This window comes from Periophthalmus magnuspinnatus, chromosome 7, assembly GCF_009829125.3.
Source record: "Periophthalmus magnuspinnatus isolate fPerMag1 chromosome 7, fPerMag1.2.pri, whole genome shotgun sequence".
Classification (NCBI taxonomy): Eukaryota; Metazoa; Chordata; class Actinopteri; order Gobiiformes; family Gobiidae; genus Periophthalmus; species Periophthalmus magnuspinnatus.
The window spans coordinates 26,782,621-26,808,691 of NC_047132.1; the positions used below are offsets into that span (position 1 = coordinate 26,782,621).

At 39.5% G+C, this 26,071-nt stretch overlaps 2 protein-coding genes across 4 annotated transcripts in view; both read right to left on the minus strand.

Annotated features, from left to right (window-relative positions):
• dip2ba (disco-interacting protein 2 homolog Ba) overlaps positions 1-5,008 on the minus strand; it is a 42,493-nt gene extending 37,485 nt beyond the window's left edge. Inside the window, exon 1 of the mRNA XM_033970040.2 lies at positions 4,745-5,008. Coding sequence (XP_033825931.1) covers positions 4,745-4,829 — 85 coding nt within the window. The 5' untranslated portion in view covers positions 4,830-5,008. The remainder of the gene's footprint in view (positions 1-4,744) is intronic.
• An 820-nt stretch (positions 5,009-5,828) lies between these two features.
• On the minus strand, positions 5,829-25,760 carry atf7a (activating transcription factor 7a). 3 transcript variants are annotated; one of them, XM_033969677.2, is made up of 12 exons: positions 25,684-25,760; positions 16,438-16,509; positions 10,924-11,020; positions 10,633-10,745; positions 10,081-10,245; positions 9,703-9,851; positions 9,462-9,555; positions 9,266-9,385; positions 8,618-8,767; positions 8,332-8,520; positions 8,044-8,149; positions 5,829-7,927 (listed from the first exon to the last, which is right to left on the minus strand). In XM_033969677.2, exons 2-12 carry the CDS (start codon positions 16,483-16,485, stop codon positions 7,698-7,700), a joined length of 1,461 nt encoding a protein of 486 aa, XP_033825568.1. In that variant the 5' UTR covers positions 16,486-16,509; positions 25,684-25,760; the 3' UTR covers positions 5,829-7,697. The 3 variants fall into 3 exon arrangements, with proteins under 3 accessions (XP_033825568.1, XP_033825569.1, XP_033825567.1); XM_033969678.2 differs by having other exon boundaries at positions 5,829-7,924; positions 25,684-25,737; XM_033969676.2 differs by lacking the exon at positions 25,684-25,760 and having other exon boundaries at positions 16,438-16,551.
• Positions 25,761-26,071: the final 311 nt, after the last annotated feature.

Sequence of the window (26,071 nt, forward strand, 5' to 3'; positions counted from 1 at the left end):
CGCTGGTTCAAATGAATGGCCTAAATGAATGGCCTAAATGACTGCAGCGGCCGAGACCAGCTCAAAGCTCCTCATTGTGTCCCCATGGTCACCGGGGGCTCGCACAACTTGGCTATGTTTAAGAGGCCATTTGGCAGGCCTCTGTTCTGATCCAAGCAACGCAACAACAAGCATCTCCCCTCGCTGTGAGGAGCAGGCAGTTATGGACTGGAGGCCTGAGGTAAAACAGCAGTGAAAGGGAGAGTTAAGTGGATACATGAACTACTGTATGCACTGTGACAATACAATATGGAGCTTAAGAATAAGCAAATGCAAGAGGACATTCATTAGGCTCAGAGGTAACAGAGCAACATTTCAAAAGAATACAAACTCTCTCCTCATGTCACCAGAAAAACCTTTACTAATGTATATGGCTTATTGCAACATTACTTAAAGGTCCTATATTACGCAAAACTGACTCTTGTGAGCTTGAATGGTGTTACCTCATTAAAAACATACGCAGAGTTGTGCTTTGTTTCATTCTCACATGGGTGAGTAATCCTTTATTATTAATCTGTCCACATCTCCACAGCTGAAAATGCTCTATTCTACCTTGTGATGTCACGAAGCGTTAGTTTTCAAGTTAACAGCTACCTGTTACCATTTGTTTAGTAGAGATGGGAAATTCCAGAGCTGAAATCAACCAAATGATTCTAGTGAAAGTGTATGAAGTTTAGCACTTTCTGTATTACCACATGATATCACAAGGTGTGTTTTCTGTTTGAGAGAAGAACTAAATATACAGGGTTTATGTTGTAAACATGTGTGAATGTAACAAAACAAAACTCCAGGTATGTTTTTGATGAACATTATAACATCGATCAGAAAATAACGTAATATGGGGCCTTTAAAGTAGGGAGCAGCTTGGAATGCCATAACATATGACCGAGGAGTGTACTGACAGTCAAGCACGTGTCCATAGCAGAGGAGATAGAGAAGTTTCCAAAGACACTGGCATCTACTTCTCTCATATTCACACTATTAACGGCATTGACTTTAGAATGGCATGCAATATGCAAACTCGAAAAACAGACCGAACACTGTCTATAATGCTAAAGTTAAATTTAACCACTTCCTTCCAACAACGTATCAGATACTAGTCGATACTAACACTAGTACCAAAACTAGCAAGAATCGATATTAAAACAAGTCACATGACAGAAATGAACCTTTCGTGAATAGCTTTAGAATGATCCTGATCTCTATCAGAACAAGAATAAGACCACATAGACTAGTATACGCTTGTGGACCACTATGGAACTTATCTGTAAGACTGAAGGATTACACAGATATAAGACCACATGGTTGAAAATCACATTCTATTGTCTAAAGAAAGTATTGTATTTAATTATCATTGTGGTATGGGAATTGGTATCGACCCTACTGCTTATTGAAATAGAAAAAGAAATTTTAACATCGCGATGACACTATTTTGACATACTGTATTTTTCCCACCACCAGTCTCAGAGTACCATGCAGTACCAGAGCACCATCCCAGAGACATTGGCCATTATCCCTTTCAGTGCATCACGAGGGTCATTTCTTGAATGACAAACGCAGCAGATCATCATCACTGAGTGGCCAGGGCTCAGAGTGATTGGATTTGTCTGGTCGGTGTGAGGAATGTGGCCCAGGTGTCGCGGAGCTGCCACTGAAGCGCCGCTGAGTGCTCACACAGGACAGGCCGGCAGCTGCTCGCTCTGAAGGGGGTGCGACCGGACTGGGCTCCACTTCAGGGAATAACCAACATTTGTGAGCACAGCAAATAGACACATCCATCACATATGTTAAAGGGGTGGCAACTATGCGAAGCAGGGCACAAGAAAGACCCAGGGCAACCCAGGTTGTAAAAAGAAATTTATTCTTAATGCTCTTCCAGGTAATAAAAGAGAAATACTCTACATAGATGTGTTGAAGGGGATGAAGTAGCCAAACCTAATAGCATATTATCACAGTCTTTACTTGGCAGTACAGTTTGCGTCAATATTCTGGGTAGCAAATGATAGGTCTGTAATGATACTTACTGAAGCTAGAACAATATATTTTGGGACTCAATATTTATTGTGTGTACAATTTCTTTACAATAGTGGGGAGATTTTTGCACTTTTTGTCTAAATAGGTAAGATTAGAGCTGTACAGGGTTGAATAAATAACATCTACAGCTGATTGTTTGTTCCTTTTGCTATTTATTTGTTGCAGGTCAGGCCTTTTAATGATACAGAATAGTTAAAAATGGGTTCACTGGAATTACCTTGCTTTGAGTGAGGGACAGAAAGTAATTTCAATATTATCGTTAATCACAATATTTCTCTGTAGCGATATGTCGTGCATCAAAATGTGTTCTCGTGACAGGCTTAGCAAATGGTACTGTATGAAGAGATGCCACTTCATTCTAGCAATGCCCGATTACTATCATGTATCAAAGCATTAAGATTTAAAATGATTTAGAAGATTTAAAACAACAATTTCTTGATGTTAGCTACTCAGACCACATCCTCAACACCACAGTGTATTTAGACATAGGCAATTGCAATTCAGCATATTAAAATAATCACACACATAACACATGTTATCATAATGACACTTATGAAACTGGGATATCACAGTTGTCACATCGCTAAAATACTGACCACATGCCTGACCTTTGTTGACTTTTATGTTAAGCACTTCTGGCAGCTGAAGTAGTTTTTTAATGTGATATATAAATAAACTTGAACTGAATTGATCTGAAACAGAGAAGGGAGATAAATAAGCCTGCCATATTGCTGAACAAAATATATGGTATAATGGTAAATGATAATAATAAAGCTAATTTGTGCCACTGACACAATAATAATAAAGATTATCCCCAAATCATGATTTGCAATAAATAAACAGCAGAATCAAACACTTTAATAGTTAGTTTGCAGCTATAATAAGTCATAGACTTTTTTTTTTTATTCAAACCTTCTACATCTCAAATCTTATCGTAGTGCTTAAAAATAACAAAAGGTTCACCACTAGCACAAAGAAAAAGTCCCCACGATAAATACAAAACCCCAAACCTAGACACTTTTAGCACATGTTTTATGAATTACCAGAATACCACCTGAATATAATAATCAAAAACTACTGAGAAACTATTTTTTATCAATATCACCCTCCCCTGAGTGTACCTAAATAACCTGTATTAATAATGCAAGAGCTGGATGAAACCATGATGTCTGCTGATGGCTTTTATTATAGGGTGGCCGTACTCTACACTGTACATTACAAGGCTGTTACTTGAGCCAACAGTGTAATACATGTAATATGAACATCTTGTCCACTTCGCAAATGTCTGGGACAGTTTGAATTGCCTTGGTTTCACATCTGTCAAGTCATCTGTTACATGCTGCTGCTTATTTTTGCAGTGCCCATATTAGGCTATTTTCTGATCTTATAATGTAGTTTCCTCATTCAAAACATACAAGGAGTTGTGTTTTGTTTCATTCACAACTGCACAACATGTTGGAACATTTACACTAAGGAGTTCTTCTCTCAAACAGAAAATACTCTGTTCTAATTTGTGATGTCATGTGGTAATACAGTAAGTGCTCTTCTGAAACTTCATACACCTTCACTTAAATAATTTGGATAATTTCAGCCCTGGAACTGCCAATCTCTGCTAAACAAAAGATAAAAGATAGCTGATAACTTGAAAACTATCACAACATGACATCACAAGGTGGAACAGAGCATTTTGAGTTTTGAAAATATAGCCAGACTAATAAACCAGGATTACTCAAACAGGTGTGAATGAAACAAAAACAAAATCCAAGTATGTTTTTGATTAGATAACAGCATTATAACACGATTTAAAGCTTACAATAATTTATTTTGTGTAATATAGGACTTTTAAATCAACACTCACATATTGACTATTTTACAATAATTTCAGAGAAAGGTTGTGAGAATTTGGCTAATACGTACTTAATAAGCAATCCAGATTGTTTTAGCCATTAATTACAGTAATAACAGGTTTACAGTGTACACCTCAGCAACCACTCTTATCACTGAGACCAAATGCTTTGTGTTTTGCTATGTTACCAGCAGCTGCAGTTCATATCAGCCTACACCTTTGTACAACAGCAAAACAAATGAGTGTCCATTATATCTCATTATTAGTCACTGTGAGTCACTTACACAGCAATCAACCAATCTATTCACGTCAACCCGAGTGCAAAAGTCACATTCAAGACAAGAGCAGTGTCAAATAAGTGCCCAAGAATCCAATATGAAACCCATTCACACCATATGAGGCTAAAATGACAGAAGGGTCAAACTCTGATAGCAAGACCCTGCCTCTGGCCATTTTAGTCTCTCCAACCAGACACCCAGAAAAGTCTTGGTCTTGACATGAAATTCCACGTACAGTCTTAACATCCAACAAAGGAAAGTGCCGTTAAATGTGCGTTTAAAACAACAAAAGCCAAGACACAAGCTAGAGGAAAAACAAAGGCAAGGATCTAAGCCTGTACAATGCTGCTTGTCATGCTCTGCTAGCTCCTTTACCCACATCCTGTATTAGCAAAGAATAAGCTAGGTGTCTCAGTCTGGCGTGTGCGCTCATTGAAATGTGCACAAAGGATAATCAGGTAAATAAAAGTACTGTTTCAGTCTGAGCCGGTGAGCCCAGACAGCTGAGATTCAACGCTAGCTCTAGCATCCCCCTCCCCTCCGTTACCTTCAGACAGCTCCAGGTCCAACTCCGCCAATTGGTCCCTAACCTCTTTTGGCAGGGCGGACAAATCCACGCCGCGATCCGCCATGGCTGAACCGTTAAACGCCACTCCCGTCCGGGTCAGAAGGCGCTGGGCTCTGGGTGGTAAATGTGTAAAAATAAAAAATAAAAACGCCCTCCCTCACGACACAAAACAGGCATGTGAGTGGGAGAGACAGTCCATCCGCACGGCTTGCCCCTCCGCCATAATGGGAACACTCACCACAGCCGACGGCCGCGGTCACGTGACTGCGCTCGCCTCACCACTCAAGCTCAACTGTAGCGCCCCCTGTCGGCGAGCCGGCGGAAGCGCAGCGCAGCTCAACAAAAGAAGAGCAAGACATGAAAGGTAATGAGGGTTCATCAGCTGTTAAAATAACTCCTGTGAAAAAGTTTTATAAAAGTCAAATCGTACCGTATACCTGGTACTCATCTATGCAGTATTACTCAAGAATGGTCGGCCAAATGTTAACTATAACATTTCACTTGTGTTCACTTGTATTTTTTACATAGCCCTTTATATTAGAATCAGAATCCTTTTATTGCCATCGTTTGTGAACACAGTTCACAAGGAGAAACAAGGACTTTTCTTCCTCTTGCGTCTTATGCTTCACGGAGACATGGCTCAATGAGCGTATCCCGGACTGCGCGCTTCATCATTATTTCTTCCATCTAAACTTTGCTTAATGTTGTAACATTTCTCGAGAAGGATGCGTCACCCATTTGTCTCCATGTAAATGTTTTTGCTTTGCCTAATTGTTCTAAAGAACTGCATTAAACTTATAAGCAAGTGACACCATCTAGACAAAGTACAGGTCAAGAGGTTCAAGGTATTTTGGTGAAATTAAACATCTGTAATTGAATACATGAAAGATTAATAAGTTTAGTGCCATTCATTGAAATATTTCAGGCAAAACATCTCGATGGAGGAAAGGATTCAGACCATCCACCTAAAAACTTTATAGTTTTGAGGTGGATGGTCTTTTTTTAAAAGAAGTCAATAAAATCACCTGAATCTGTTGTCTTCTACAACATGAAGCACAGAGGGAACACAAATATAGGATTTTATTATGTAGTTACTTTAAAACTGCAGCACTGTAAGTGTTCATATTAATCCACTTGGACATGCATTAAAAGTAAATATATTCATATAGTACAGATATGTACAGTACAAGAACATGTTAAAGTCATCATCAGTCCATCAGGGAGTGTGAAAGAACACTAATACGCTACCTGCAACTCTAATGGAGCTGCACTTTTCTTTTTTCACAACATTCTAGGAGACATTTTAAAATATGCCAAAATGTAAGGACAACTGGCCAATTAAAAATAAGTTAAACAGGGACTGTCTAAAACCTTTGATCTTAAAAAATATATCCTCCTTAGAGAAAACAATATACTTATCACAAGGGATATGTAGCACATGGGAGAAAGCAAATCAATCTAATAAAACAAGATGATGAAGGTGCCAGACAGTTACATAAAACAGATTAAATGTCTCAAATGTTCATTTTATATGACAGTCGCCTATGGGACACAAGCCTAATATAGCGTCAGGGTCCCTATACAACATTGGGGTCGCCACTGTTTTTATCAAAGGTTAGTTTATAAAGTTAATAAGCAAATTCCCATTCATGTATACAGCTCACATACAAGATACAGAGGTAAATACAGTCAGACATGTAAATAAAAGAATAGACAAATGTAATGCATTTCATTAGTGCATCATGACATCCCCTTTTTTTTGGACAGATGTTTATCACATTTATAATTTATCAGAGAGACAAGGAACAGACAAGAACAAAATAGAACAGAAAAGGGTTCTTGACTCAAATGCATAAATACATTGGTGGAATCTGAAAGTATTACTTATTCCCAACTGGCTCAATCCGCTGTAATTCTAGGTCTCTCCACCAGAGGACACAAGTGTTTGTATTTTAAGGCTCTGGCTAAGGTTAAATGGGATAGTTTAGGCACAAATGGACATTTAAGGCAATAGAGACCTGTCTTAGTGAGTTTGTGTAAGTGTATACACCTGCATGACACTGAAACCTCTGTTTCACAAATCTAACAGTCACATTTTACTGTCTGCGTTCATACATGCACCGGGCAGTCTTTGGAGGATTTTGTCTATGGCTTAGGCTGTGTTTGGTGGAGAGCCACATGGGGTTCAACACAAGCAGCAAGAATATATAACCATCATTTGAAATGGAAAAATAAAAGGTATATTACGTCTTGGGCAACATGCAAAAACAAATAATGAAACAAATTTTACCAAACTGAATTTGAAGCAAAAGAAGGTGTTCCCTTCTACGTACAGATGTGCCTGTTAACTAAAACATAGCTGCACAAATTTCATCAAGTTTTATAACCAACTTTAGAAAGGTTAAATGAAAACAAAAAACTAGTCAGAAATAAGTCAGAAATGCTATGTTATGAGTTACACACAGTTAATGTGATGCACAGAATATGTAAATGTAGGATAACCGTTTTCAACCGTTAAAATATTATGACAGTAATAGATGTTAAGGCTGAACAGAGGCACATTGAAAAGCCCTCTATACATTGCTTGGCTTCTTATTTGATCATAAATGTTACTGACGTATTGCTCCACACAGTATGTAGTAATGGCAGTACACTCAATATAATGCAGTCCAGTGAGGAGTCATTTGGACAGAGGAGGACAGACAAAGGGAATCAGGTGAAGGTTGGAGTCCAGCCCCTGTAGTTTATCGCAGAATGAACAGGCGCTCTCTAAGTGTCAGTCCGTTACCAGAAGGCTGCTACTGAGCGGCCCACAGCGGGATGGCCCCCCATGAGACAGAGAGGGCCAGAGCGCAGGGAGAAGTCGCTTAGCAGTCCTCTACTTTAATTCCATGAGGGACCAGCCCAGGCAGGGCCATAGGGGCAGTGCTCATCATCTGGCAGCAGACTGGGACTGTGCAGCCATGATGATGTGAGAGGCGGCACTCTCACGATGCTGCTGCTGCCCCATTCCTGCCAGCACAGACATGGCCATGGCCTCCGCCGCAGCTCTGGAGCTCAGGCCGTTGTGGGCCGAGGGGCTGGGCGCCAGCGAACTGTGCTGGATCACTGGGGCAGGGGATCCCGTGGGCTCTGAACTGTCCTTAAGGCTCTCCTCAACTGCTACAAAAGAGAAAAATACAAAATGTTATTTAGTTGACAAAAATTACCACAAAAATGTTCTGGGAAACATCCTCAAACATAGAAACACAATAATCCAAACCGGACAAAAGCATCACCTAAGTAGGCTGTCTTCTTTTGGAGTGTGGTCACAGGGCAGTCCTTGTGGGCCAGCAGCAGCTGCTTTAAATGAGCCACTTCGTTTCGCAACAGGGACACTTCATTCTGGTTTGATAAGTAAATGAGTGCAAATTAAAAATCTTTTAAAATTTTCTACTGTAGTAAGAGACTAATAAGTTGAAACAGAAGAACAACTATGAATGACTAAATGTTAAGTAAAAGATGTTATTAGACATTGCTATTACTTCTTTCTGACATAGTTAAGTTTGTGAACTCTGCCCACTCACCGACAGAGACACGTTCAAAGAGCTGAGCTCCTCCGCCTTCTTCTCCAGAGAGCTGACCCACAGTTTGCGCTTCTGTCTGCAGCGCGATGCTGCAGCACGGTTTCTCTCCAGGAAACGCTGCCTTCTCTCGTCTGGGTCATCATCAGCCGTCCGCCGCCGGCGCCCCCCGGTGGGCTGAGCAGGAGACACCTGAGGAAAGACAGGGCAGGGTTTAGAAAAACAGGGATATGTAGTGAGAGGAGGAAGATGAAAATAAATGTAAGTTTGAGTCACAGTCTGGGGTTACCTGAGGTTGTGCTGGGGAGGGGGCGTCTGGATGTTGGACCAGCAGCTGGCTCTGCTCTGCCCTCTGGGGCACCATGGGACTGCTGCCCAAAGCCATCACCCCCATACTATGCCCTGAAGGACTCTGCTGGGACAGGGCTGCCTTCAGCCGCTAAAAAGAAGAAAAAAACTTAAAATACAAGTACATCACAATCAATGATACTTTTTGTAACTAATAGCACACTCCTTTAGGCTATTCTTCTATAACAAAACACTGTATTGCAGCGTTAAGTCAAGTCACCACAGTAATGACGAGATTGTGGCAGCAATAATAAAACCAAAGAAACTTAGCCAAATAGAGCCAATCCCTTTTGTACAAGGTCAAGTTAAACACTTATGTAATCCCTGGACACAGCAAATACAAATAAAGTGACTGGACTCAACTCAACTCAAAGAGCTTTCAGGTTTATCTGAAAAACTGCAGCAGTTCTGCAGAGCTGCTGACAGCATTATATCAGAGATTCAGCATGAGTGTGGCAACACAAAGTAAAGGGTTACTGCAATAAAAAGTCATATGAGGAGAGAAGTGTACAAAAGACTGGAGGGCCAACAAAGGAGATAAAAAAGAGCAAATAAAGGTATAAATATAGGGGACTAATCAGACACTGACCATCTTGGCTTCTGAGTGGATGCTGTAGCCAGAGGGCGAGTTGGAGCCAGAGCTGCTGCCCCCTAGAGGAGGCCCAGGGATCCCAGGAATGTTGGGTACCATGCACATGGGTCGAGCGAGCTGAGAGACGCAAGGCAACGCAAGAATGAAGTTATGATCATTGCTGTTGGACCATGTGAAATATTGTGAGTCTTACATTGATAACAGAGGGGATCGGCACAGGGCCAGGCAGCACAGGCACTGCTTGGCCGGTCGGCAGCATCATCATGGGATAATGGCTCGTGGGAGATCTATAGAAAGTGTAGTGTAAATAACGGTATGAAGCAAATAACCTTTTTAAATAGGAAAAGGGTCATATGACTGAGCCTTCAGCCAATAATCCAGTCATTCTGTAGTATTTAGTAAAAAATAATGCAGTAATTAAGGATCTCTCTTACCCTAGAGTTCGATTTGAGGGCGGGGCCTGGGTGATGACAGAGGTCGGTGAGGGCATGGTGGGGTGAAGGGCGTCGAAGCCCAAGTGGAGTGGCAGTGATCCAGGCCGCACTATTGTTGGTGTGGGAGCTGAACTTCTGGGAGGTGTGTCCTGCGCACAGAAATAAATATAAACAGGAATCGGAAGTTAAATCCAATATAGACATCTCTGTCCTGGTTTTCAATGATTAAGTAATATTTAGCAATATTTTTATTATATTCCTATTATTAACTAACTTCTAATACAAGACAATACAGAATTACTCAAATATGAAAAGCTTAACAAGTCCATTAAGCACAATATGTCAACTTATTTGTCATCTATATCATGATATACTCACCTTGGGTTTAGCATATGACTCTCTCTGGTTGTCTGGTTTTGGAGAAATGGACTGAGGGCTGCAGGGCGGTGACGAGTCTACCTCCACAGGCAGCTCCTCCTTCACCTTCACATCTGAAGGTGTCTGAAGAGTCATATCCACAGCACCAGAGTTTGAAGATGGCTGCTGTAAGGAGAAACACTTTAATTCTTTGGACAAAACTTCTTTGGGCACTTCTTCTATACCACATGACTACAACATCAATGTAGTTAGTAGTTAGTTTTTCTTGAAACCAAACACTTTTGTGGTATATATTGCTATGTCTGCTCAGCCTCTGAAACTGATGACATAAGTTTTATTTAGCACACAATATACATTAACATTGTTTGAACCAAATTAATACACTATGAGGTTTGTGCTTGCAGTCCATTCTAATAAAAACACAATAATGCAAAAATATATGTGATAAAACACTTTGGAAGATTTGGAAAATAATGTTATTACCTCATTTAACCCAAAGTAGGGAGTAAATATTAATGTTATTTTTGTGACCAAAACCAGACACAAACTTACAGTGCTTTTGGCTTTCTTGTCATCTTCGTCGTGATCAAAGGAAGAGGCTAGCTCATTGAACAGCCCGACCTCCTCACAGTTCTTTAGGAAGCGAGTGGGAGTAGGCGTCTGGTCTGGCAAACGGAAAACAAGAGTGAGATGATAACTATTCAATATAATGTTTTCACACACTGATCACGCTCAACATCCAAAAGAGAAACTCATGTTTGTGTCTTCTGCTTTAACAGGCCTGTGGTGACTGACAGTGACATAGTGTCTGTAAAGATTAGCAACAGAAAGATTCAAACTGACCTGCGATGATGACGGAGTCGGTCCGGGACGGTCCGAACTTCAGTGTCATCTCATGTTTGTGTTTGTGCACAGCCAAGTGGTCCTCATTTGTGAATCTCTGAAACATCAAAAGAAGTATGGACCCTTTAGAATAATATCTTTCCAAGATACCCAACGACGGTTTACAAAAGGGGACAAACATAGACAAACAGAGGAAAAAGTTATTGAAAGGCGGTTTTATAGAGATGGGTTTTCCATGCCCTGTCATGTCTAAAATTCAGGAACAGAGGCAAAAAACAGACCATAACACATATGCAGGGATTAACTGACATCAGATCTAAATGCTAATCGTTTTTAAATAAGCACCAATTTTGAATTTGTAGGGTATAAATGTCAGTTAGATTGCGCTATACTATTTTATAGCCTAAAAATTGTATTTGAGCTTCACAAGAAGTATAATTTGTGGTGAAGGATGTAATTAATCTGTAGATGAAATGAAAAAATTGTGGGGTTAATAATTTTATGTAAGTATTTGTCCAGTAAAAAATCAAAATTTTGCTGTAACTAGTCCCATTCATGTATATTATAATTAGGTGTTTTGGTTCTCAAGAAAATTTTCCAGTAAGATAGAAGAATGAGCCACACATGAGTCTCTCATTTGGGTTGAAAATTCAATGCTGATATCCAGTTGGTTTAAACCTCAAAGGTCTCTCTCTGATCTGAATCTTCACTACTTAAACCCCAGCACCTGCAGCCAAACAATGCTAGTGCAACCACTGCAGCTCAGAGAGTGAATTCTGGAGATTCTAAGCTTTCACATGAGTAGTCCAGATTTAGGCACATTTGTGATTGTAATAGCTTTTTAAAACAATAAGAGCCCAGGGTACATACATACAGGCTATATATGGAACTTTAACAGGGATATTAACAAAAAGTGCAAGTATTAAATGGCTGCTTGACCTGGAGAAATAGCGCAAAGTCTTAACCTAAATATCTCATTACAATTATCACAGTCTGATAATCTCCATGATATGTATATTCAAGTAGTCCTGTCCATTATGTGAGTACCCACAAAGAGAGAGCTGAGGTGTACTGTTCCTTGTGTCTTAAAGGCTTTGTATAGACACATCACAGCCCCAAGGCACCAACTCAGATTACTACTACACATAGATCACAATTACTACTGTGGACTGACACTTCACCGCACATGTAGTAACAAAAACAAGACATGACATTATTGGAGAGACAGTTTGACGACTAGGCAGCTTTTGTAGGGTAATAAAAATATAAAACAACAACTTCACAGAAGACTTTTATCTAAATATGCCGTTGTAAGAGCCTAACTGACACAAATCTGAACTGTAGTGGACAACAGAAACCTACCATTCAGGAAAAATCTGTTATTAAAATGATTTAAAATGATTAAAACCTATGACCACTGACAGGAGGAAGTATTTTTATGAGAAATGTGATCAGACTATAGAGGCACAAGTGATCCTTATATGAATGATTTACATTTTTGGAGTAAATATGCAGTGTATTTTTCTTTTTTTATCTGTATTGTTTCTATATCATACAAATAATTAACGTGATATCCCTTTTCATTAGTCAGCTTGTTTTTAAACTGGGGGAGAAAATTAGGCTATCATAGCACCTTGGCACCATTTACCGCTCTCTACATAAACATCACAGTTTGACAGCGCGATTCCAGCTCCCACAGATGAATGCTGTTGTGTCCTTGGACAAGACACTTAACCCACCTTCCCCCTCTGCGTCTGTGTGCACTGATGTATGAATGTGTATGTGAATGGGTGAGTGGTTCCTTTGACTGTCTAGAAGGTTGAAAAGCGCTATATAAAAATGTGACGATTTACCATAGTGCCGCTATCACACAGGATGAGGTGAATAGGAAATCTAAAAATGCTAAATACAGTGGGTTTGTCTAAAGGACTAAAGCTGCATATTACTCATGTGAATAACTATAAATAATAAATGTCAATGTGTTAACTGAGATCAGTCAAAAAACATATTTGGACTTCTTCTCCCAGCAAACGTTTCCCTTTTGTACATACTGTAACTGAAGTTTTGAAGAACTATATTGTTCCTTCAAAAATAAATACACAAATAATAAATATTTACTCCTATCTAGCAATATTAAATCTTTTCTGATAAGCTGGCTCAAAGTTAGACAAACTAAATACTTATAATTAAAGGTACAGTGTGAAACTTTTCTGATGGAGGGCCCTTCACCTGCTTGTCTCCATGATGTTGTTGCTTTGCTTGGAATGTTCCACAATATGGCATCCAACTACATTTAGGGTTGCACCAACACCACATCAAAATTGTGACTAAACTGAAACTAAACCCAAAAATAAACCAAGACTTACTTTGAGCAGACTTCCCTCTACACATATCTGAACCATTTACCGTAATAGTATAATCCACTTTTAACAAATTTGAATGTTTAAGAGCATCTACAATTTCTATCTGTCTCTTATCCGGTTACTAATGATCAGTCATTACTCAGATTAAAATCCATCCATCTTTTCTGTAGAAGTGGAGAGGTGAGTGAGTCAAAGCAGTAGGAGGAACATGCTGGCCGTGGCGGTGGCCTATTCACCATTCCTACAGACTATTTTGGGTCGGGCGCGCCACTGTTGTGCGTTCTGTCGTGAGAGAGCGCAGTGGAAACAGTCAAGTGTCGAGCTGAATATTTATAGCAGCGACAAGTAGCGGCATCACCTACACAAATACACTTAGACAAACTTCTGATCCACAAGGGAAATTACTTCGACACAGTAGTTCACATATTACAACAGGAATAGTAATGCAACCATAGCAACAAAAAGGTAATTATATTCAAATTTCTGCCGCACATGTTTCAGTTGGGTCTTTTCTACCTCACAGTTTGTTGATAACTATTATGAGGATTAGCTCCCTGCTCCACTGTAAATCCTGGATATCTCCATATGGGACAGTCTGGTTGTTGCTGAGTGAGAGGAGGTAGAGAAGAAAGGTGAGGGGAGGGGAGGGGGAGGAGAGGTCAGGGGGGTGAGGAGGGGAGGTGGGTATCACACAGCTGCCAGAGTCTCACCACACGACGATCCCAGACATGTTTATACAACACTGGACACTCAAACAACACCGGGCCACTGCCACTGACGGAGAGTGTGTCTGCGATCAATTGTCACTTTGTCCTGAAAAGCCTGCACTGCTCCCACTGTCAACAATATGTGCAAAAATGTCACAGACCGCATGCAGAGAAGAAGAGAATGTAAAATGATCCATATAATTAGCAATATTTTATAGCTTTAGCAGGTAGATATTACCTGATAGATAGTAACAACTAAAACAGGAATGATAAGAGTAAGCCTGTTACATTAAATACTGCATCGACTTTTTGTTCAATGCCTGACCCATTTTTGTGGCGCAGTTTTTATCATGTGGACTTTTTCTTTGTACTAGTGGGAAATCTTTATTATAAACCATAATAACCATGACATTTGCTCTGAAATTGAATTAATCACCTCTATGACTCATAAGAGATACAAACCAACTACTTAAGTGCTGCATTCTGCTATTTTTTTTACATAATTAGTACATTTAGAATATGTTTTTGGGGATAATTCTGCTTTATGGTTTGGTTTTAATATTATCGTTTATCATCTATGTTCATAATATAGCATACTTCAAAGTTTTTCATTGTGACAGGCCTAGATAACAGACAACTTGAAATATCACAATACCACACTTACAATTAATGGCACCATGGGCGAACAATAGCAAAATTTATTTATTTTTCATTGTTATTTTGTGTAATTACCAGTCCTCTATTGTGCGACCAGTTTTATATAATTTTCTTATAATAAAAGTAAAGTTAATATGACATAAGTAGCCGCATAAAAAGCTGTTTATAATTAGGTTTACTTACCAGGACTTAAGAGTATAACTTGGGTTAAATGACTCACAATTATTATTTTTTACTCCAGTAATCTTGACCTCCCAGAGACAACACATATGAACAAGCATCAAAAGACTTTTAATAGCTCAAATTCAGTCCAAAACACTTGACTGATATAATGATACATGGAAAAAGAATCATGTTCACAAAAGATCTAATAGCAGGCCAAATTGTAATTCCCAGTAAGTGGCTTGTTATTTGATGATTACAAAAAACATGGAGCCTTCAAAGTGGGAGAATGAGGTGTGAGTGGAGTTGGGATGTGATCAGAAGAAAGTTCCTGAATCACAAAATTGCTTCTTGTTCAAACCCCAGGAGGTCATCGCTGGTCTCACGACACTAACCCTAACACAGACAGCGCTTCCTGTGGAGAGTCTTTTATCACTTGTGATGTAATAATCATTTGGTATAATTGGAGTGTGCGCAGACAACGGTGCATGTTTTTGGCGTGTGCGTGCTCACTACAGCTGGGGGCTGAGTCACAGACGCAGGTTCAAACAATAACTGCCTCTGATTAGTCACATGGAGCTGTGATTCACAGCTCCAGGAGACAGTCTCCAGAGCTGCTGTGTGTGTGTGTGTGTGTGTGTGGGGTGTGGGGGTGTGTGTGTGTGTGTGTGTGTGTGGGGTGTGGGGGTGTGTGTGGGGGGGGGGGGGGGGGGTGTGGGGGTGTGGGTGTGTGTGTGTGCGTGGGGGTGTGTGTGCGCGCGTGTGTGTGTGGGGGTGGGTGTGTGTGTGGGGGTGGGTGTGTGTGTGGGTGTGTGTGTGTGGGGGTGTGTGTGTGTGAAGGCAACTGTTGCATAAAGAGGCAGACATAACACACGCTGGTGAGGAGACTATTCAAACTGCACACATGTAGTGGAAGTGTATTCAGGCTGTGTTGGTATGTGTTACAGGTCAGCAGTGAATATATATCAATGAATATATATCAATAAATGGACAAAACTGCAGTGGTTGGTGGAAATTACAATATAACAGCTTTATAGTCCATAACAAAAACTGAAAAACAACTGATTCAAAACTGGAATAAAACAAACTTTCAGTGTAATCTTTCAAAAAGGATATAAAGTGATATTATGGCACTTTTCTAGGTAATAGAGAGCACATTCATTCACTACTGTGCAAGACTTGAACCTCAACCAATCAATATCTTCAAAACGTTAGAGTGTTTGTCACTTATAGAGAGGACCATGATTGTCGTGGTACCCATAGACTCATTTTCTCTCCTCATAAAGCAAGCTGAAAAAAAAGTTAAAATATGAAATGTGCTTTACCTGGTATAACTGCATCTAATGTCAAACTCAACACCTCCAAATAATGTATTTAGTATGAAAAAACAAAAAGAAAGATCTGGCACATACTGACTATAAACCCAATGTAACTTCATCCCAAGTCATTTAGTCCCATTATGTTTGGAGCACTGGTTTAAACAGAGAAAAACACAGCAGAATGTAAAGTAGCACCTTTTCTATTGTGATGTATTCATTTCAAGTGTATCCTGTGAACAGCCTCTCACTTCCAGGCCATAAACTCCACACCTGCGACAATAGCAGAGATGAAAGCAGCAGACTCACCTGTCCACAGCCCGGAGCAGTGCACACAAAAGGTCGGTCGTCCCCCATCTTCGCAAAGAACCTGCAGTGTATCTGTGGAAGAGCAGAGGAGGAGAACATGGCTGCAGATTTGTTCCTTAAATCTGTGAATGAAGTAAGCGGCAAATCCAAAATCCAGAAGGTGATGCTGCGGGCTGCTGGTGCCGAGCCCGAGCGGGGAGTTGAATAGTATTTAAAAATAACCCAGGCAAGGAGGAAAACAGGCAGAGGGAGCTAGACCAAGTTTCCCTGGTGACACTTCCTTCACACAGGGGGCTCTGGTCGGCCAATGAGAGACAGTGTACGACAGGACCACAGCCTCCACTAACACGATGTACTCTGTCTAAGCTTCAACTGTGCGCCTGTGGTCCCCTCCTCCTGCCAAACCACTCCCTCTGCTCACCTTTTGTGTACCTCCTCGCCCTCCTCCACCCCTCAAACCCCCCCCACACACACACACACGCACAAGCACATACACATACACACACTCCTCAGTCAGCTCTGATTCAGCAGCAGCCTCTGGCACTAGTTGTACACTTTCAGACTTCTGATATTAACAGCTGGTGAAGACACATAAAACTAGGCCCCTGCAATCAGTTTTAAGAGTCATTTCAAGGCTTCAAGATTAATCGTAATCGAACTGAAATTGCAGTTTGAATGGACACAATTAGCAAATCACAAAGTACCATAAATTCCTCCACAGAAAAAACAAAATGTCCTGAATTATTATGCATAAAAATGGTTAACCCTGTAATTTAGATTTGTAAAAACACAATCTGAAATGTGATTCTTGGATTAGTTTGTCACTTCATATTTCAGTTTTTTTGTCAGTTCTTCTGGACATATTAAAAGTTAACTTTTAACAGAATCCTTAATAATCACAAATCTGATTGCAATTCACAATTAGATATTTTTCCCAAATCGTTCATCCCTCATCAGTAAAAGCATGTTGTTTGGGGAAGAGTTCATATTTGGGAGGATAAATATTACATGTAATCACAGTCTGCCTTCTTGTTTATGTCCATTAAATAACACCTTGACGCCATTTCATTAGTTTAAATAAGACAAAATTAAACCAATCAATAAGGAGAAAAAATCTTGATATTAAGTCATAGTTCTACATAAAACCCAGTTCAAACTCTGTAAATGTGATTTACCATTAACATCCAAGTCAATTCAACAAAAGACCAGTTTAAAAATAAGCAAATCATAGCCACAACTGTAGTAAATATGCTCCTTTTGTTTGTTTGCTTTTTCTGTGAAATCACCAAAGTGATGATCATGCAAAGACTGGCCAGTGTGCACTTCTGTTCTCAATTCCCTTTCCTGACCAAATGCTGGAGATGACAATTGAAGCTAATCAGTAGGGCTGCACAGTCTGGGGAGAAAAACAATCCAACTGCAAATTTTCTGACAAGTATTGCGATGAGATTGGCAATTTATGTATAAAAAGTAGGATTCTGTTCAGAGTGCGCTTGTGAATAACCACTGGAGGGTTAACAATTGAATGAAGACTGAAATTCAATTCAATTTTATCTATATAGCACGTTTAAAAATATATATAATCAACTAATCAACTAATACAAAAATCACATGAATTTCAGAAAATGTTTGAATATAAAAGTTTGATCTAAACAACAGGCACAACTATAAAGAAAGGCTGTTTTGTTCTTCGCAGAGGTCATTCTATTCTTCAAAAAACTGCAGCCTTTGCGATTTGACAACTACACAAGCTATTTCAATTTGCAATATATTGTGATCATTGTGCCCAAAAAGTTGTGTGTTGATATCAAGTTTGATGCTTTGCTAAGATTAAAATGTATAAAATTTGTATGAAACACGTTGCAAGTTTTGTGTGCATCTAAACTTGTGAACAACTGTATTTAAAAACACGGTATATAACACACTAGTGATAGAGAAGAAAGTCCAGTTGAAACATGGCCCATCTAACAGTGCGTCAGAGCCACAAATGTCACAGTCTGTAGGTATTTCTTGGCCCAAAGAGACTGAATTCTCACTATTTGACTATTTAAAGCTGCAAGGGTTTGGATGCTGCTGTTTGGTTTCACTGATTTTTATGTAACTTAAATCTTCATGGGACAATATGTAAAAACAACGTCACCAAAATGTTACCATATTGTTTTACTGTATAATAAACTTCCTTCAAAATCAGAATTAAAGAGTTGTTCCCGGATGCTGTGACGTCCGTAGTTATTACACAATACTGCACAGCTGACAGACACACTCCATTCAACAACATGTGGGACCTTTGTGTGTAACAAGAAACAAATGCTCAACAAGAGGCCACATAAAACATAACAGGGGACACATAGATAGAGTACCAATACAACAGACTTCCATATATGTCCAACACATATGTTGGACATACACACTGTATAAAGAAATGGACTACAGGCATTCAGGCTAGCAGTTATAGGGGCACATTTGGAGCTGAGTTCCATATTTGGAATGCTGACCACAGGTATCATAGCAACCAAAGAGTCAACCTGGAGCGAGGCAGTTGAAGGTAACCCCCTTCCCACCCGGACTGCCGGTTTAGCAGGGAGCTGGCTGCAACGCTGTCAATCAAACCTGTTGCTAACCCTAGCAAGAGGAACCTCAGGGAAAGAGGGCGCTTGATTTGTCTGTTATTAATGTTCTTATCTTGATTTATGGACACAATAGCGAAATAATATACCAGGGTCATGTAGAGCATGTTAATGCAAACATTTTAAGACCAAAATGAGAAGCCTGACACTAGCAGTTATGGAGAGAGGAGCGACAGTTTTTCAATATAAACTGAATTGGAGCCAGAGTCATTGGAGCCAGAAGCACACCCATGCTCACTTCCTACTTGGAATTCAGTGGCTATTAGGTTAGCTATGTCCATTTATATTTACAGTCTATGGTCCAACACGACCTCTGCAAAGGCATTACTGCCTTTCTGCAAGTAAGGTGGAGAAACAGTGCTGCAGAATCATAAAATGTCCCAATGGCATATGATCCATTAAAAATCTGTCAGACAATTGGTAAATGCACATGGCCAGTAAAAATCAGATAACTAGAAGAATCAGATAACCAAACAATTAGATCGAATTTGTGGTTCTGATCATCAGAAAGACCTGGCAACATGTGTCACTTGATCAATGGCATTTTAGAGTATCGGTAACTGTTGTATGTGCAGTATAATTTATTTTAAAGACAGGATATTTTTGAGCTTTCTACCATGGTATAATATTGTTCTGTCATCAAAAACAACCTGGAGAGGTTTTAGATATTATCAATGCATGTTTTGAGTCATTTTGCTGTCCCTCCCAGCCCTGTTTGAAGCCTCCTTACGATTAGCTGTAAGATTTTGTGAATTGCTCAGCCCACAAGCCTACATCACCCATGCTCTCACATGACAATTTTTCATAAATATCCAAAAACATGATACAAAACTGTACACAACAACTTGATAAACCTGTTGTGACGTATCATAGTTTCATTGGTGTAATGCGTGTAGATTGTGTTGTGATAGCGCTCTGAAGGGGAAGTTACTTAAAGGGGAGTGGGGTGAAGATAGAAGTGACTCGGTGAAACTTATAAAACATGTTAATACATTGTTTATAAAAGGTAACATGGTGATCTAAATGTCATTTTAAGCAGTTAATACTCCATAGAACTAAAATACTCCATTTTTAAAATAACTTTCAAACATTTTTTACTTTGGTGGGGTTGCATAATTTCCTACAAATTTAGGATCTAATCCAATTAACAGCATAAACAATGTTCTCCTTCACAATATGACACACAGAACATTACCAGCCTGTGCACGTAAATTCAGTATCCAGTGCCTACACTATTCAATTTGCCACATAAATCTTAACACATATTTATAAGCTTTATCCTGTTATTTGCTTCATTATGTCCCTCACAATTTGACTGATCCACAGCATCATGGGTAACCTGTTTATTACCTTCTAATTGAGAAACATTTGAGAGTAAGTGACTGCATTGGCCTCTCTCTGCACACGGAGTCCTTCAGAAGTCACTGGGACACATTATTCACAGTTTTGGCCGGGCCTAAATGTCTGAAAGTGTTCCCAAAGTTGAACTCAGACAGTTTTCCTCCATTTTCCCTCCTTTAACCGAGAGCTCTGAGCCAAACACATGATGAGTGCTGAAAACTGTAGGCTGGATGTAATGATCTCCAATTTAAGAGTTTTAAACATTGGGCTGATGCTTTAACTTCTGTACTTGGCACTACGAGTTTGGAAATGTTTCTAAGCATGACTTTTAAAACGTATCGCAGTTGTGATTACTAGATAGCGCTGTGCAATTGATCAAATTTTAATCAAGATTAAATCATCTCTATTTGCCAATGTTTATTATTATTTATTATTTATTTATTTATTAAGCAACATTTCTGTAAATATGCCAGAATTAGCCAAAGACTATTTTTCATCTGTCGTCCCTGACAGCAGATACTGTTCATAATGTTACACTTAAAATGCTTTTTTTTAATCAAGAGATCAACAGCCAATCATCTGTCAGTAATTGTGGTTTCAAGAAGAGTTCAGACTTCGGAGGAAGAAATTGGACCACTGTTTTGTTTTAAGTGGTAGTCGTTAAAACTCAGTCTTATTTATGTTTAGTAAATAAATAATGACTAAAGAAACTGTTATTAGTTGACTTCCACCTACAAATTCGTACAAATAAATAAAAAATATAAAACATTTGCAAAAACTGACACTCATAAAACACCACTGTTTACAAAAGAGCTGTCCGAAAACCCACAACTGTGCCAAAGTCTCCTGTACTCACTTAGTACCCTCAGATACTGAAATGTGAGTAATCTAGTTTCAGTTCTTCTTTTTCCTTTATAGCTGTTTGGATTTTTCTCTACAGTATTCAGAAGTTGGCTGCTGACAGCTCAATAAGAGATTAAGACAAAATGTGTACTTGTACAGGTTAGAGTCAGCTCTTTCACTTCAAATGTGCATTGACCCTGTGTTTTTTATTGACCTTTGTGTATCAATGACATCGGTAGAGGGATTCCTTTTTAGCTTCACAAGTTTCTTCACAAACTGCCACTTGACTGGTGTGAAATGATGACAAATAACTACTAAACATATTGCTAACAAAGTTATAATTAGACATATGCACTTAACTGATGAAAAGAGTAAAATAGGTGTGATACTGACACACAGTCATTTTGTTCATGTTCATCTTGTGGGTAGACTACACAGAAGGAGTCTTGCTACAGTCTTCCTTTTGTGCACAAATGAGGAGAGCTGGTGATTTCTGGCAGACCTCCTCGATTCAGCGGCAGCACAGTGTGTTTGTGCAGAAAGCAGTGTGCAAACGGGACCCTCGTTATACCCCAGGTGTGGAGGGGGAAATGGGCACATCTGGAGGTGAGAGGGGAACCCAGAGTTTACATCTGAGCACAGACATGTAGGGCTGGAGCCACTAGCACTCAGCAAAAGTATGCATGCTGGCCTGTTTAAGGGAAAATACCAACTAATATGTTAAACCTGATTAAAACAGATGTGTGCTGTGGGACAGGGTGAAGAAGAGGGGGCTTTGTGGTCGGGGTCTGAAGCACCAGTAACACACATGCTATTAAGTCTTTTAAGTCATAAGGGAGGATTCAATTCTGATTTTACGAGCTACAGCTATAACTAGCTATATTACTACTATGGTGTTAAATATAGGTATTTATATAATATATTTTATGAAGTTGAAAATCTTTATTTGTTATATATCAATATTTTCATTACAAGACAGAGAGGGCTATGGCATTAAATGATGACAGTGTGGTAACACATTCACCAAACTGTCAAAGGCTATGCCAGTGACAAAGGTGGAGTCCACTCGTGCTATGTCTCTACCACTGAGCCATATTGAGTCAGAATGTTTTGCTCGATTATAATCTAGGCTCCGTCTCAGTGACATTTAAAGCCACCAGTTCAATTCGGACTGTCTACACGACTATACGAGACACAATAAATCAATCTGCTTGTTACTTGTGTCTAGAAGCACCGATATTCATTACAGACATGAACCTGAGGAGGTCCACCTATTTTCGCCTTCTTTGCTCCAAGGTGATATGGAGGCGCGCTGTCGCTCTGAGTGAAACTTGGGTTTCTCCCGACTCAGCAGGTGTAGGGGGAACAGGTCCTGGCTATAATCGGCCACAGCCCTCCAGTGTTTGATGCCGCCTGCTAGGAAACTGACTAAACAAACTGTATTAATAGCCCTCACGGCAGCCATGACGGTGGAATCTGAGGCTTGAGTTGCCAAAGGGAAAGGGAGACCCCGCGAACAGAAAGACAACAGAGACACAGGGTGAGGGCCAGAGCACAATCAAGCTGCCTGTTCTCAGATACTATCACAGAAATTTACTGTCAAGCTTTGAAATATCGCAACATGTAGTTACATGAGTATTGTTTCAAATGGATAGAAGTTACAGAAAATTGTATCTGGGGGAAAATAAATAAATAGTGCAATTATGTTTAGTGAGTAGGTAATTGATATAATCTAGATATTTTCATGGTATGGTTTAAAATAGTTTAGATTGTAAATGAGACCTGCCACATTTGAATAAAAATCACATTTGCTGAATTCATGTTCTTGTTTCTGGCCGCCTGCAATCTGCTTTCACTGCTGTTATCAACTGTCCATTGTTTTGCCTTTACATGGTTTACATTTGTGTTGAAACCATCTTAATGCAATCCATGGTCAGTCCTGTAAAGTATTAATAGCATTTGCTGGATCACCAATGAAATATTAGCAACAAGTGTGGCTCTGAACACAAAGAAGAGGGCTGTAGCTGGGCGTGTGCAGCTGCCGTATATATTTATGTAAGCAGAGTGAACCTGAGATTTGGTAAATGGAACAAATGAAATCCAATCGCAGCGTCTGCATAGCTAACAAGTCCTAAAGCTAAAGCTACTCTACACTATGACAAACAATACAGGACAATACGCCAAGACTCAGGGCCAATTTCCAAAACTTAAAATGCAGCCGTTTTTTACATGTGGTTTAGACCTTTAAAAAGCCGCGAGGGAGGGGTGTTTTGTTCTGTATCTACAAAGCTAAAGTCACTGGATGTTTTCAAGCGTGTAAATAATACACAGCTTTGGTGTGGACCATTGTTTCTCGGTTTATGGCTTTGTCCAGGGAAAATTAATTACACAAAACAATGACAATAGCGGACTTTTGAGGGGTGACATTAGCCAAGGGGCACAGATACGAGAAGAAAGACGGACACTTCTGGGCGGAAAGGCTATCTCTCGTTTCAGCAGGTGTGTAACGTGATCAGGTTTTTCAGTTTTTGTTGAAAAATTAAATCTGACTGTTGCATTTGACCACACACGTTATAGAATGGTGTTTCCTCTGGCGTTGGACTTCTTTATGTGATGGAATGAGGCACAACTCTGCCAATAACATGACCTACATTCCTAATGAAGGTGTTGACATGCACAGGGATGCGGATCCTGGGGCGTCCAGGAGCTCACGTTGCAATATGGATATCATTATTACTTGAGGGGACTTCGAGTTGCTTTGAGTCTCGTCTTGCAGCAAAGCCTGACTATCACCACAGCAACTTCTGAAGCTAACAAACAGATACAAGTTCCTCTAGAACTTTTCAGGATCTAATCAGGCCTTCTATTGCTTCAATGCTACAAACAAACCTGAAAATACTGGAAAAGCTTTATTCTCAATGCTAATATTGATGCTATAATAAAACCAACAGCACGCATTTTACTTATGTGGTCATACTGCTTCTGAAAATGTTCCAAGATGATACTTGCTCAAAAGAGTATTAAGGTATGATACTAGTTTCGTATTGATTCACATCTGAATCACATTATTTGCCAACCCGAAGATAGATACATCACATTCACCATTATCTGGACTGTATAGACTCCAAAAAAGGACAAGAGTGTATGAAAAAAATAGGTTTAATAAAAGCAGCAGCCTAATTAAATAAGCAGCAATAAGCAACAATAAAATAAAATAAATCAAATGTCTGTATATATTCAAGATGTCCTCAAACAGCATAACCTGAGCTTCATCTGGGTCAATTTAAGTAAAAATCATATATTCACAGGCAATCGAATGAAAATCATAATCAACGGACTTCCAATTGGTCGACTGTTCAAATAGTTGTTAGTTGCAGCTCTACAGGCAATAAAAAAGACCCCTCACTCTGAACAGGACTCCTACTATATTAACAAGAAATTAGCCATCTTTTTTTGTAAGGGAACAATCAAAACAATCTGTAGATTGAAAATGTATGAATGTTTCAGACTATTATAACTAGATGTGCCAGGTAAGGAAAAAGAGAAATAATAATTATTTTAATTAAACATTTAGAGTAGGCCATAAATAAAACGTCAATTTTAGAGAGTTAACTTGAGTATGGCTCAGACAATCACAAAACAAACTCATAAGTAAAAAAAAAATAAAAATACAAATAGATCTAAAAATCTGTTCAATTAGGATGGGATGTTTTTCATCTTTATAGATAAGTAATACTGTAAACTGAAATGGAGGGAAGGGAATGTCACGGTCAAAGAAATCCCCAAACCATGCTAAAGTTAGTTCCCACTTTGAGACAGCGCTCACTGCTTTTTTATAAAGTTTCTTGTGCCACCATTACCTTCTGGCTGCACAGCGTAGCCCCACCTTTTCCCGTAACCAGACCGCCTTTTCTTTTCTGCTATTGGCTATTGAAGCGTCAATCAACGTGGACGACAGCCTAAGACCCTGTCACTAACATCAGAAAGCACTTTCTAATTGGTTAAAACCACGAAATCAACTTTTTGTATCCACGAAAAACTGCTGCTGGCGAGCTGCGGTGGCTAACAACAGGCCAGAAGCAAAGTAAGTGTGTAACAACGAGCTTATTACATATTTTTTCCATGACAATGGAAAGGGAATAACGATCAAAGTCTATACAAACACAAAAGCAGGATTGTGGATGCATTAGCACTTCCAAATCACAAACAGCACGATCGCTTACATGTATTTGGTTAGCGGACAGACACTCCAGAGCAAAGCGAGTCCCGAATGAAGCGTTGTACAGCTACAGTAGTTCTGACAATGATGAAGACACGCTTGATTTAAAGTGAGAAAATATTAAAACGAACGCTCACAACACTGCAACATGGCCTGTGTACATACCCTTCCGACATGTAGTGAATTAAAAAGGTTATAAAGTGTTTACAAACTTACCCTTGCACCCCTCGCTCGGCTCCCCTCTCCGCTGCTCTCTCCTGGAATTCGACACTCCCCTCTTCAACGTCCAAACATCGCGAGAGTTCAACTACGAGATTTGCAGACAGTTTTAACTTTTATTATAGTAAAGCCAAACTACTTTGTTTTTGTGCATGAAACTATGATTTTGTGTCCTGGGCTGAATTATTAAAGGTGCACTTTGCAAATTTTCTAGAGTAGTCCATCACCTGCTTGTTCCCATCGAGAAGTCATAGTTTTATCTGTAATATATTGCATTATACCTTAAACATGCATTCTTCCCATTTAGTAATGAGGATATAACTAAGGTGGATCCAGAATAAAATGGGATTGTCTCTTCACAGATATGACCTGTACCTTGCCTGTA